Source organism: Thunnus maccoyii, chromosome 18, assembly GCF_910596095.1.
Source record: "Thunnus maccoyii chromosome 18, fThuMac1.1, whole genome shotgun sequence".
In the NCBI taxonomy this organism is placed as follows: domain Eukaryota; kingdom Metazoa; phylum Chordata; class Actinopteri; order Scombriformes; family Scombridae; genus Thunnus; species Thunnus maccoyii.
Genome location: NC_056550.1, coordinates 14,148,529 through 14,162,105, shown reverse-complemented (window position 1 = coordinate 14,162,105; position 13,577 = coordinate 14,148,529). Strand labels below are relative to the sequence as shown.

General features: G+C 47.3%; 1 protein-coding gene across 3 annotated transcripts; it reads right to left on the bottom strand.

The window, feature by feature from the left end:
* Positions 1-188: 188 nt before the first annotated feature.
* On the bottom strand, positions 189-12,347 carry LOC121884151 (retinoic acid-induced protein 1). Of its 3 annotated transcripts, none has more exons than XM_042392804.1 (4): positions 5,722-12,347; positions 5,385-5,478; positions 4,315-4,364; positions 1,493-1,573 (listed from the first exon to the last, which is right to left on the bottom strand). In XM_042392804.1, the coding sequence occupies exons 1-4, from the start codon at positions 12,286-12,288 to the stop codon at positions 1,565-1,567; spliced, it is 6,720 nt and encodes a 2,239-aa protein (XP_042248738.1). In that variant the 5' UTR covers positions 12,289-12,347; the 3' UTR covers positions 1,493-1,564. The 3 variants fall into 3 exon arrangements, with proteins under 3 accessions (XP_042248737.1, XP_042248738.1, XP_042248739.1); XM_042392805.1 differs by having other exon boundaries at positions 7,402-12,347; XM_042392803.1 differs by lacking the exon at positions 5,385-5,478 and having other exon boundaries at positions 189-1,573.
* Between the last annotated feature and the right edge of the window lie 1,230 nt (positions 12,348-13,577).

The window sequence follows — 13,577 nt, the reverse complement described above, 5'->3', positions numbered from 1 at the left end:
GTCATGGGTTTATGTGTAAAATTGGATAAAACATTTGCCAGATGTACAGCAGACATCTAGGGTAGAAGAGGGAGAAAAATATGCTCTTATCCAAACTGTGTCCCCAGCGTGTTAATGTCAGTGCATGTTCAGTAAAGACAAAAAGAGCAGGCATTGGTCATAGCAGCATTGAAAGGTGCTGGTATATTTAACATTGGCGTTACAAAAACATTTCAAACAAAGTGATGCTGTGTCATCGATTCCAAACAAATAAGACATGAAAATCAATAAAACGGCATGCTTCAACTTAAGACAAGTGACATTCCCAAAAAAGATCGTTATTTTTTCATCAATGGATTCTTTTAATAACATTTTATAAGCAATAACATATTCCATTTTATAGAAAATAAACATCTCTAGGAAATACTATACACAATTATATTAGTACATCACATCTTACATTTAAACAGATTCAAATACTTATATACACATTTAAATAATGAGCTTCATAAAAGAGAAAGTTTGGTGTGGCATTTTTGCACTTTCTTTTATGCTCTAATACTTAAATATGTCTCCTTTTTGATATGACCAGTACTTTAACTGACACCCTGTACAGGGTGTTGTTACATAGCATGGCAGAGTGAACAAGGCTACATTTGAGATACACAAACAGACAGGTGTGTCATGAAATCTGGATTGAATGTATATCTTTCTGCACGGCTGTGGTAGGTGAAATAATCATACATCATGGCAATGTTTAACAGTAATACTTCTGAGCTGTACATAGATATGAAGTGAGATGATCTGACTCCCGGTTGGACCCTTGGAGCCCTGATCTGCAACCTGTCACGTGATGACGGCGTCTACTGTACATATTGAATGTGCACACAGTTCAATGGGAGTAACACTCTTAAACAGAGTTAATCTTTTTTTTTTTTTTTGATTTTTTTTCATATTTCTTTTTTTTTATTTCTGAAGAACACAAAGCTTGACATATACCAAGGGTGACGCAATGATGTCGTATAGTCATAATGCACATCAAAATACATCTCCGAAGATAAGAGCGTTATATTAAAATACTGCGTCCATTTTTTTCTTAACTCTTCAATATCAGAATATTTAGAACCTGTAAAGCACATCATCATGTACAGTTTCCTTTTTTGTTTTTGTCTCTTGTTTTCAACACAAATGCACACATTGAGATAGTACATCCAGTGGTTGGCTGCTGTTTTTTTGATGCATGACATCTTGAATTGGAGATGCACTTCTTCACTCACACAGACACATATGCACAAACGCACTAATGATGTGGCTGAAGAATGACTTATCACACACACACGCGCGCACACACACACACCTCTTGGCCCACAGACAAGGTAGCCAGAGGGATGCTCCTGTCCAATCAGTGTCCTCCAGGTGTCTGAATATGATAGCAACCCATCCGAAGGCAGAACACACACACATTCCTCGCACCATTTTTTTATAGGTATAGGTGGCTGTTAGGACAGCATTTTTCCTGCTGGATAGGTGGTGCCTGCCTGGCTGAGAAGTGGTGTTGGTGGTGGAGGTGGTACACTGGAATATCTTACAGATCCTGTAAAGCAATGGAGGAGAGACTGACATAAATACAAGTCACAAACACCAGAGGTTTTGAGGTCTTCACTCTGTGACCGCTGCTGCACTGGTTTTGCAGTCACAGCACTGCAGATGACTTTTACTGTACGTAGCAATTACTGTAATTTATGAGCCTTTATGTTCTGTATGCATGTTTCAAACTATCATAAAAAAACTGGTGCACTATGTCTTTTTAAGAACACAAAAGCTGCAATACATGTGTATGCAGGAATACTGCAGGCTGCTGTGCAGGCGGGCCACTCTGAGCTCATATGTATGTGCTGTCCATGCGTCTTTGTGTAAGAGTGCCTGAGTGTTTCTGTGCAATCTGCAGAGTGCAGACATGAAAGCGAGCTGGCTGCAGTGTGCAGGAGTGGGGAGATGGATGCAGCTGGCCAGTGAACCAGTTCCTCTGTGAAAGACACAGCAGGAACGCCTACTAATTGCACTGGTGTGGTGGTGGTGATGGTGGTGGAGCGCTTACTTTCCCCTTATCCTCCTCTGCAGCCCCCTACTATCTCTTGTTCACTCTCTCAGTCTTTCTCTCTGAACTGCCAGTTGCCCATCCTTAAGTCCGGGACTCAGACCAGCAGCTTTGCTCTCTGTCTTTTATCTCTCTCTCTCTTTTTCTTTCATGCTATCGTTCTTTCTTTGAAGTCCCTCTTCATTCCCTCTCTTTCTGTTTACCCTCCCTGGAGTAACTTCCATTCTTTTACACCTTGTTTTTTCTCCATTTCACCACCACCGAGTGCCTCTCCCTTCGCTGCCTGTCTCTCTTGTTGCCCTTCTTTTCTCTCTCTATCTCTGTCTCTTTCATTCTCTTGCTCTCTGATGTAACTGCCCCCATTTGTCTTTTGTTCCCACTCAGCCGCAGCACAAAACAGCCTGTTTTCCTCCCCCCTGCCTCTCTGCCTGTCTCTCTCCCGCTCACTATGTGCGTATACGTGTGTGAGCTTACAGGTAACCTGTTAATGAACCTGTGTGGACGCACACAGTGTGAGTCCCTTAACTGTAGAGAATCCACAGCTGAAGGCAGCATCTGTGCGTAATTTGCCCCTATATGTGTGTTCCAGCCCTGACACCAAGTTGAACACAGGCAGAGGGAGAATTGTAGAGGGGGACCCATGGGTGGGGTAGTTGCGTGCCTGTGTGTATGTGCGTGTTCGTGTGTGTCTGCTCTTCCCTTTGATTAGGCTGCTCAGCGTAAATTGGCACGGCACAGACCGACACACACAGACCTTCAGATCCCTCAGCTGATGACAGCTCTGCCTCTGCCTGCTAACAACAATCTCTCTCTGTCTTGCTCTCCTTTTCTCTCTGTTTCTCACACTCTATTTCTGCTGCTTAGACGTGGGAGTTGAGGTGAAGAGAGGCGGGGAGAAGAGAGGAGATGAGAGAGAAAGAGAGAGGAAGAGATGAGGAGGGATGAAGGGAGGACGACTGAAAATGGAAAAGGGAGCTCACAGGAGATGAGAGGTGAACAGAGAGAGACGGAGGGAACTGGAACAGCAGGGGAGCACAAAAGGCAAAATAAGGGGAATAGGGAAAAAAAGGAGGAATGAGAAATAATGAGAGGAAGAAGGAGAGTAAGAGAGAGAGAGGGTGTGGGGAGGGTAGCAGGCAGCGATGGTGGGTGGGGTGTTTTGATCAGCAGCCAGCTTTTCATCCCTGTCAGTCCGCACAGAGGAGAACAGGAAAGGAAGAGCGAGAGAGAGAGAGAGTGAGTGAGGGAGGGAAAGAGAGAGATGCAGGGAGAAGAGGGGAGGGAGGAAGGGAGGCTACTGCCACTGCTGCCTCAATGCACTGCTGCTCCCTGCTGAATGTCAGCATCTCTCTCTCTCTACTTCCCTCCTCCCCTCCCTCTGCATTTGACCTTCCTCTCTGTGCTGCAGTGCAAATACGCCGCCACCAGATGGCATCTGTCTGACAGGAAAGTGGACTGTACATATTAACACAAACACAGTGACCCATTGTAATCGGGTGGTCTGCAGTCATAACAGTGGGTGTTGTGTGACAGTAATACATTAAGGGCACATCTAAGGGTTTAAAATACCAATGGTGGTTGATATGGATTCAGCTTGCCAAGGTCATTGGGTGCGTATTGATTTGGAAACAAGACATCGATCAGTCCAAGATGAATCCAGAGCTTTCATGTGTTATATATTGGCTGGAGACTAAATATTAGGGTACTTGATGCCGGTGTACAATGAACACCAACCTGAACCCTTCTCCTCTGATCCTGTCTATGTTTTACAAGAGCTGACAATTGTGTTTTCTGTTCTGCACTGTATCATCTATCCAGCCATGGTGCTGCTGCTTGTGACAGCAATGTGTGAACTCAATTTTTTTGTTATGTGCTGAGAAGAGGGATGAAGGGTGGAGAGAGCGGGGGAGAGAAAAAAAAGGATGAGAAAGGAGGTGAGGGGAGAAGAAAATCGAAGCATTTCTTAGAGCAGCGAGGCTAGTAAGTGTTCTAATGGGAACACAAACCTTTACACACCTATTGTACGTAAGCATACATGCTGAGAGGTTGATAGCCTGGGAGATGCAAAAGTGCACTACCCTGGTTTCAAAAATCCTCTCCAGCTAACCCTTCCTTCATTCTTCAATGCATGACTCGCTGTTAAAGCAGGGTGCGCTAATAATTTGGTGCCGTTTAGCCGAAGTCAGCAGCAGATATTTTAAACCCTCAAAATGGTTTTGAGGCTTTAATTTTCTTACCTCATGTCTGGGACATTTGATGGAGAAGTCATCCTCGTGGAATGTGCAGCCTGGGCAAAGAGACAAAGCAAAGAAAAGAAGGAGAGAATAAGCTACAGTACTGCAGATAGACAATCACAACATGTGAAACACATAGAATGAGGCGCAACACTTGCAACCCCCCTGGAAGAACCCAAAAAATGACAAAGAGGTTGGGTTAAGATGAAAAATGAGCAAGAAGGAGGCAGAGAAAAGAGAGAGAGAGAAAGAAAGAGCGAGCAACAGAGGGAAGAGAGAGACTGAGTGGATGAGTTGCAATGCAGGCAGGCAGGCAGTCAGATATGGCTGGTGCACTCAGCAGGATTAAAAAGGGCCTCGCTCTGCTCCCTGTGCTGGCTCGGCAGACGTGGCAGGCCTTCTAATCCTCACACTGTACTTCCTTAGCATGAGGTAATATAAGGGGAAGCCATACAACACATGTGCTGACACACAGACACACACAAGAACAATTACACACACACACACACACACATGCATCGAAGGGAACTTGCATATGCAACATGGTTGTAAGACTCACATGGGGAAGCATTTAGGCAAGCATTGAGGCAGGAAAGCACACAGTCCCCTGACAGCAGAATGGATGGATGGAGCCACAGGGGTTGTGGTCAATAATGCACACATACACACCCTCCTCCCTCTATCTCTTCCTTCTCTCACACACTCCATGGTCCCACTTTCCTCTCATCATCCCCTTTATTCAAAGCTCCCTCCCTCTTTCCCTCCCTCTTCTCCTCTTTTGCTCACCCCTAGCACTCTCAGACATCTCTTCTCACACTCAATAATGTTACTTTTGGTGCATTTTCCCTCTTTCATTTTATCCACATCCACTTTCCCTCCCCTCTCTTTCTTCCCTCTCCTTTAATTTTTCTTCTTTTTCTACCTGCCTTATTTGTTCCCCTCCCTACAGCCCTCTCAACCCCACGTTCAATTTCCCATTCCCAATTTCCCTCCTCATTTCTCCTCCCTCTCCCTGGCTTTTCTTCCCTTTTCATCCCTTGTTGCTTTCTCACACTCTTGCTGCGGTCTCTTACCTATCTCTTTGGCGCAGACATAGTGGTATTTATGAGAGCAGCCTCTCCAACAGCAGCTGAGGGACGCCCCTACACTCTGGCACTTGTAGCAGCTCTGGGGTTAGTGAGACAGACGGACATATGGACCGAGACCAATAAAGAAAGAAACAAATTGACCAATAGAGGCAAATAGGGATAGAGAGAAAAGAGAAGAAAAAATGTTGAAAGTTAACAGCAAATTCGCAAGGAAGCTGCACAGATTCTGAAAGTGACTGTACATAGTATCTCCCTTAACTTCTATAACCATGCACATATTTCAGAATAGTATAAGACTAACTGGTGATAATTACTATCATACCATTTGGGCTGAGTTGTTGGCAGCTTCCTTCAGTCCGTATAGCCTCCCAGCTACCATAATTACCCCCTTGGTCCAGATGGCACAGTTTTCATGGGCCCAGTGCTCCTTAGACTCTGCCTCCACTTGTAGCCGTTGGAGCATGCTGCCACTGCCCTCTTGGTCACTTGAAGCCCCTGTGCTAATGGCCTGGAGCTGCTTCATCCTCCTGAACCTCTCTCGGAGAGTTAATCTTCGTGGACCACCCTCCCGACCCATTCTTTCTGTTCTTTCTGCCCGTCGGTATCTCCAATGATGGTGCCTACTACTGCTGCCCTCTTGAGTGGATACCTCTGTGTTGCCCTCCTTTTCTATGCTGCCCTCACCCTCATTCTTTGAGGAGCTGCCTGGTTCTTCACTGCTGCTACTGTTGTTATCATTGGTCTTCTTCTGGACTTCCCTGAGGGATTCTGTGTGCTCGATCGTCAAAATTTTCCGTGGAACACCGTCCTCTGTGTAGTAGGGTCCGCACAAATCACCTAGGTCTCTGTAATTTGATGGCTTTCCACACAGGGAACATGTAAGACACCTATCAATTAGATTTTTATTCACCAAGGGTCCCTGTAGCATGGCAGCAGCGTGTGGCACTACCTTTGCAACTGTGAAAGGATTCTTCATTCTGAGGATGCCCTTTTTTCTTCGTCTTTGAAATATTACTGCATCCTCAGGCCTGTTGACTATGGCACACCAAGAGGAAAAGTCTCTAGAGTTGTTAATCCGCACATACGGACAGAAAGACAGTTTCGAATTTTGTTGGACTGGTTTGCGTCTGATTCTTTTCACAGAAATCATCTCAGTCCGTTTTTCTGTTATTGTAACTACAGGACCCACAATACATGCACTCTGTTTTTCCTTATTTTCACTTTCTCTTGCTTCTCTTTCTCTCTCCTCTTTTTCAGCCTGTTCACATCCTGCAGCCCTTACTACTGCCTCAATTACCTCAATGGCGTCCTTCATTCCAGGTTTTGGCCCAGGCTTTTTGTGGACCTTCATTGGCTTGCCAGGAACCTGCTCTAATAAAGCTTTTCCACGTTTCCTCTTGGTTGGATTTGCTGATGGTTTTCTGCCTCTCCTAGATTTCTGGATGAACTCTGTGCTGGTAACCTGGGGGGCTTCTGTGATATCATCTGTGCTGATTGGCAGGGGTACTGTGGACTCTGTGGGGGTTATCATCTCTTCTACCTTCTCCTGTTGTTGTTCTGCAGTTTCAAAATGTGTCTCCTTCACTGTCTCTGTTTCTTCTAGAGGGGCTTGTCCTTTTCTCTTCTTCCTCCTCTGTTTTAGGTGCATCTCATGGTTGTTTTTGATGGCCCTCTGCTTGGCTAGCCTTGGTGTTGTAACTATTAGGCTCCCTGCTTCCAAAGCTACAACTGAAGCATCTGTACTCTCCACCATGGCCCATCTCTTCCTTTTAGTTCTGTTGGACTTAGTGACAACAGTAGATACACCTGCTGCAGTCTGTTGTGTCCATTCTCCTGGAGCCCCAACTTCTATCGGGGCCTCCATTGAGCTCCGAACTTTGTCAGCTCCAACATCCTGCTGTGTACCTGGTTTAATGTTTTCCTTTCTAGTCTCCTCCTTATTTACAACCTCTTCTACTACCCCTTGTCTCACCTCCTCTGGCGTTAATGCCTTTTGACTCACCTCATGCTTTTCTCTGTCTTGTTTCACCTCCTCTTTTCTCACTGCCCCTTCATGTTTTTTCCCTCCTTCTTGTCTAGACTCTGTGCTTTTTACCTCTCCCTCTATCATCTCAGTGCTATTTACGATCATAGACATCTCACCTTCCTTTAAGACATGTTGAGACAAAGCCTTGGTTGTCACATCATCATTTAGATTGCTCTCTACCTGGGGAGTTGGGAGGTGTTTCTTTGAGCTAGGAGATGTAATTTTCTGCACCATGGCCTCATATTTCTGTCCTCTTCCTTTGCGTGGTGGGAGAACTTTTGTTTTAGTGGGGCATTGAGGAGGCACTACAGGCACATCACTAGTGATGTCAGTTTCACTGATGTTGGAGGGAGTGTGTTTCGGTGGGGGAGTGACCTCAGACGCCTTCTTGGGTGGCCCTCGCTTTCTTTTAGGGCCCCGGACACCCTTCTCTTTAGGTGTATAGACAACCTGTTCCAGCAGGGGGGGTTGAGGTGGTAAGGGTTTTGGTTTGGGCTTTGGACCTCTCTTCTTCTTTACTGGCATTGCAGAAGGCTCTGGACTAGGTTTTCGTTTTAGAGGAAGTAATGTCTTTTCTTCAGTTTCTTCAGTTGGGACTTGTGAGGCAAGTGGTGCAGGTGGGTCTGCTGGAACATCTATGTTTCCAACTACATTAGGAATTGGAGTTAGAGTTTGTTCCACAGTTACAGGCTCCTCTTTTTCCTCATCACTAGGTTTAATTTCTGTGTGTGTGAGTATTGAGGGTAGAATATCTTCCTCTATTATCTTTTCTTTTTCTTTTAACAGTTTTTCCTGTGACGGTTTTCTAGATCTTAAGACCATGTTCTTCCCTTCATTCTCTGGTGCTTTTCCCTCATGATTTGCTTGTTTTTCCTCCTGGTTTACTGGTTTTACATCGTGGTTTATTTGTGATACTGTAGCTTTTACACTCTTCCTGCCCCTGCTTTGCAGTACTGTCAAAGGTTGAATGGTTTCTTCCTGTTGTACCAGCTTTGCTTTGGAAATTGAGCCTTTGGGACGACCCACCGGGGCCTTGATGGGTATAGTGTCAGTGGGGGGCAAAGCATCTGCAGGCTTGGGTCCAGGCTTAGGTCCTGGTTTTGGACCTGGCTTTAGAGCTAGTTTTGGACCAGGTTTTGGTCCAGGTTTTGATCCGAGTTTTGGACCTGGCTTTGAACCTGGTTTCGGTCCAGGTTTTCGTTTCACTGGAGTCTCAATTTTCAGTGGCAGTTCGGGTGCATTTGGCACAGGTTTTGGTCCTGGTTTTGGTCCAGGTTTTGGCCCAGGCTTTGGCCCAGGCTTTAGGCCTGGTTTAGGCCCTGGTTTTGGCCCTGGCTTCCCTCCTGGTTTTGGCCGTGGTTTTGGTCCAGGTTTTGGCCCTGGTTTAGGCCCAGGCTTTGAACCTGGTTTTGGGCCTGGTTTTCTCTTCACATGAGGCTCAACTTTGGGTGGTAAATCTGCTGCATTGAATGAGCGAGTGCACATTCTCGAACGAAAACCATCAGTTAGCATTTTGGGAGTCTGGCTCACAATAGATTCCTGATGAGCTAGGTCCATTTGATCTGAGAATAGCACAGTTTTGCTTGCAGGCATGCAAGGTTTCTGTGTGGGCAAGGGGGCTCCTTCCTCTTCCTTTTCCCCTTCCCTCTCCAAACTTAGCTGTCGCCTGATTCCCACACCTGAATGCATGAGTCTCCTTCTGCCCCTGGCATGCTTACGTCCAAATGCCCTTGGCTGAGCAGATGGGGCCACAGGCTCTGGCTTGGCCAAGGGGGTCACAGCACTGGAGCAGCTGATGCCCGGCTCCATGTCCTCATCACCTTTCTTTGGGGAGGGTGGAGTGTCTGCCCAGGAGGGGGCTGAGGGAAGTATTGACTTCCCTGGCAGCTGAGGAGAGTCTGGCTCCAGCACTTTAGCATCACTGTGATCAATATGATCCCTGGCCTGTGCTGGAGGTGTTGCCTTGTCATTGAGAGCTGAGAAGACTGGCATAGCAGACTGAGGCTGAGGAGCAGTGTCACCAATGGCTGACTCCCTTGCAGAAGCATCTGCTGCTGCTGTTGCTGCTGCTGTATTTGGATGAGCAGGTGCTCCTGCAAACTCATTATCAGTATGGAGCTCAGCACTCTGACTCTCTGTTCTGCTGCAGAGATCTCCAGAAGGCTTCTCTGGCCCATCTCTATTATTCATGTGCTCCTCAGTCGATGACTGGCTCACTTTCTCCCCCTCCCCCAGTTCCTCGCTAACCTCTGCAGACAGAGGAGGGGAAAGACAATGTTGCTGTTGTTTCTGTATTTCTTCTTCCTCTTCATCAGCCTCCTCCTCTCCTTCCTCCTCCTCCCCCTCCTCTTCATCACCCTCATCTCTGCTCTCTCTCTTGTCTGAGTTGCTCTCATCCAAGGCCTCAACTTGGGGGGTTGGAGAGGTGTTCTCTGAGCTGTCCTCCTTCTCCGTGGAATATCGATCCTGTTCAAGGTCACCCCTAGAAATGAAAGGCAGTGTTTTCACTGAGCTCTCAGAAGCAGTTGGAGACTCAGATTTGAATGCGTCCGATTTCATCTCTTGGCCAAAGTGTTCCTTATGGCTGGAGTCAGAGAGAGCTGCCGGGGACTGTTCAACTGAGTCTCTTGCATCTGGGTCATATTTGCTCTGGACCCCTTGGTACACTGTCTCTCCATAGCAATAGTTTTTTTCTGTCACCTCTTTGTTTACTTTGCTGTAGAGAGCTGGACATTTCTCATCATCTGACCATTTCTCCAACTTCTCTGTAGATTTAGTTGTGTCTGAATCTCTCTCACGGTCAGGAGTTTTTTCTGTTGTCACCTCCTCTTTGTCAGCTGATTTCTCTGTCCAGGCTGATTCTTCAAAGTTCTCTTTGACAGGTTCATTTATATGCTGTATATTTGAAGGGGAGTCCCTTTCCTGTTTCATAGGACTGGGGATTGTGATGCTTGTAGGAGACCTCTCATCACCAATGCTCTTCACTGGAGTACTCATGCCATCTCCTCCTTGCCCTGACTGACATCTAATAGGGTCAGGGGTAAGGTTGTGAAGACCTGAGTCCCCAGACCTGGTGGACATATCATCTGGAGATGTCATGGAGCATGAAGAGGCTGTGTCCAGGCTGATGTGTGTGTTGTTAGGGGCCTGTGCTGGACTCCTGCCCTGGCCACAGTAGTAGTAGCCCCTCTCCAGTTGTTCATCGCTGCTGCTGGAGTAGCCTCCCTCATGAAGTTCCATGGGCATTGGCTGGTGCTGCGGGGTGGAGTAAGGGTCCTGCATGGGACCTCCACCAACACTACCACCACCATCTGGATAAGAAGGACTTTTGTACTCCTCACCCTTTTTGGAAGATGCTCCACTTCCAGTACTGCTGTTGCTCCCTCCACTGCTGCGTTTACTGGCTTTCTTGTTGGCCACCAGGGCCTCTGAAAGCAGTAGCTGCTGGACATTATTGGAGATGTTCTCTACCTGAGAGGTGAGGGCATTTAGGCTCCATAAGCTGGGGTTTGACAGCAACTTCTCTGAGAAGCGTTCTTTCATGGTGGGTACCTGCGGTGTGGTTGTGTAGCTGTGGGGGGCTGCGTGGGGCACATTGGGTGAGGGGTGTGAGCGTGGTGGCATCAACATGGTGTTGGAACTGCCTTGGTCCTGCATGCCAGCTGAAGAAGATGACGAAGAGGAGGCTGCCCCAGGGGTCATGGGAGGTTGACCATACTGGAATGACTCTGGATTAGTCATCAGTGGTGAAGGGGTGGAGCTGTATGACGGGGAGCGCCCTACAGACCGTGCAGGGGAGTGGCTTGAGGAGGGGCTACAAGTTTGATAATACTGTTCTGGTGATCTGACGGACAGCTCTGAGAGACAGTAGTTTTGTTGGGGTTGGCTGTAGTGTTGGTATTTAGGGTGAGGCTCCTGGTTGGTCATGGTCTGTAAAGGGGGTTGCTGCTCATAACCTCTGGAGGGAGGCTGCTGGTAGCCGTAACTGTTCTGGGTCGACCTGTAAGCACCTTGCTTCAGATTGCTGTGGCTGCTCATTTGTCTGCTGTACTGGGAATTGGGGGGCATGTTGTAACCTTTATAACAGTGGGGCATAGGGCTGCACTTTTCCATGTATGGTGAAGGAGAGGGTGAATGCTGGGGGTAGTGCAGGTGACTCTGAGGATACATGAGAGGAGAGGGGGCAGGGTTAGGCGGGTGGGGCTGGTGGTGGGGGCTGGTATAGGAAGGGGTGGAGGGCTGGTGGCACTGGGCCTGGGAGTGGCCCAGCATGTTCTGATCCATGTACTGTGAGGAGCCAGGTGCAGGGGTACCACTAGCCTCCATACGCCCCACCATCTCCTGCTCATACTGTGCTAACTGGGCTGGGTCCTCCCACTTCTGCTGGAGGTGGCCCTCGCTCATATACTGGGCTGAGTAATTCCCAGGGCCCATGTGGTTACTATAACCTCCAGGGCCCTGCAGGTGCTGACTGTGGTTTGGTGGGGGCACTTTACTTCCTCTGTAGGGTTTCTTTGCCTGTGAGGGTGCTGAGCCCCCATTTCCACTCCCATTCCCTCCACCATTGCCTGGGTAACCAGAATAGGCTTGCTGGCTGTAACAGTCCTTGGGCCCTCCTCCAGTTCCCGGTCCTCCAGCTGGAGGCATGCTTGTGGGGTTTGCCAGAGAATGGGCCTCATAGCCTGGCCTGGTGTGCCCTGGGCCTGGGCCTGGATGTGGACCAGGGCCTGGATGCGGATGCTGGGGATGGGGATGATGCGGGTGTTGCCGGTAGGTCTCCAGGCGGGATAATTCATGGGGCTCCTGCTGGTAGCAGGGTTGGTTGCTGTGGTAACCACCGCTGCGCTCACGGAAGGACTGCATAACTGTCTCCGTCTGTAGCCAGAGCAGGGAGGGGGAGGTGAGGTGAGACGGGAAAGGGGGGAGGGGGGTTAGGGGTTCTGAAGGCAGGGAGAGAGGGGGAAATGAGAGAAAAGACAGAAATGGTGAGGGTTAGAGCCTGGGTTTATCCATTCTGCATTTTCTCCTTTCATATTCAATGTCTAATTCTATTTTAATGTTCACCTGGAGGCAAAGCAAAATTCTCTTCCTCTTTGAGAATCATTGAAGATTATATTATTCAGACTCAGTCACACAAACATACAAACACACACAAGTGTGCACGTCCCATGTACTGTAGAATATCTACATGTACTGTCGGTGTTTCACCTACAATAGTTGGTGTAATTTGATTTCACAACAATGACTGTTTTGAAATCAACAATCACAGCACAAATTTGTGTTTTCTTTTGTTCAGATTTGATGAAACTGCATATGTGTGTGTGTATGTGTGTGTGTGTGTGTGTGTGTGTGTGTATGTGTGTGTATAAAATGGCCCCTCAACATTGCAGGCTCCAGGATCTGTTTCAGCCTCTCAAAATGGAGGGGCAGACATGCGTTGCAGTCTCTGGTACTGTGATTGACAAGTCTGAGAGAGAAAGGAGAAAGAGAGAGTGGTGTGTGGGAACTTAATTACCTATCTGTAATGAATAAATAATGATAATAACAATTGTGTACCTGTGTGTAACTGTGATACATGATTGAGGCCAGGCAAATGTTCAAAGACTGCAGGCCACAGCAATAAGATGACCTCTGAAGAGCATCCATACTGGGTCGTCTGAACTGCACCCACTTGCAGAACCACCATGTTAGTACTGTGCCTCTTTAGCTTTTTGTCCAGCTGATTTTGTCTGATGCATTATTCATAATAGTTTTGAATCAGTTATGATCCACAGACTTAGCCCCTCTTTTCTAACCACTCTAATATATTACAATTTATTACTTAAACAAACAACGTAAAGCCATATTTTCTGGTTTGTCTTTGATGCAGTGTTTCATAAAAGGTTCAACTGAGCCCTCTTTCTTCTCCTCCCTGTCTTTTCTTGCACAGATGCAAACTCCAATTTCCTCCAAGGGGAAGTGGGAAGGGTTACGGTGTGTGTTTGTGTGCGAGCTTTCAGTACACCAGTAGGGGTGTCATAGAGTGTGCCTGTGTGTGTTGTGCTTGGTATGTTTGTTCCAGTATGTGAGTGCACGTGGCAATGTTTGTCTGTAATCTTTTGCCTGCTTGTGCGTGTGTTTGTGACTGTGAGTGTGTGTTTATGCATTCATAC

Coding starts and splice junctions, on each gene's coding strand:
- LOC121884151 (XM_042392803.1), bottom strand. CDS start 12,288: ATGCAGTCCTTCCGTGAGCGCAGCGGTGGTTACCACAGCAACCAACCC. Junction 4,365..5,721: donor CCAACAACTCAGCCCAAATG/GTATGATAGTAA, acceptor CTCTTTGCCCAG/GCTGCACATTCCACGAGGAT. Junction 1,574..4,314: donor TCAAATGTCCCAGACATGAG/GTAAGAAAATTA, acceptor ATTGCTTTACAG/GATCTGTAAGATATTCCAGT.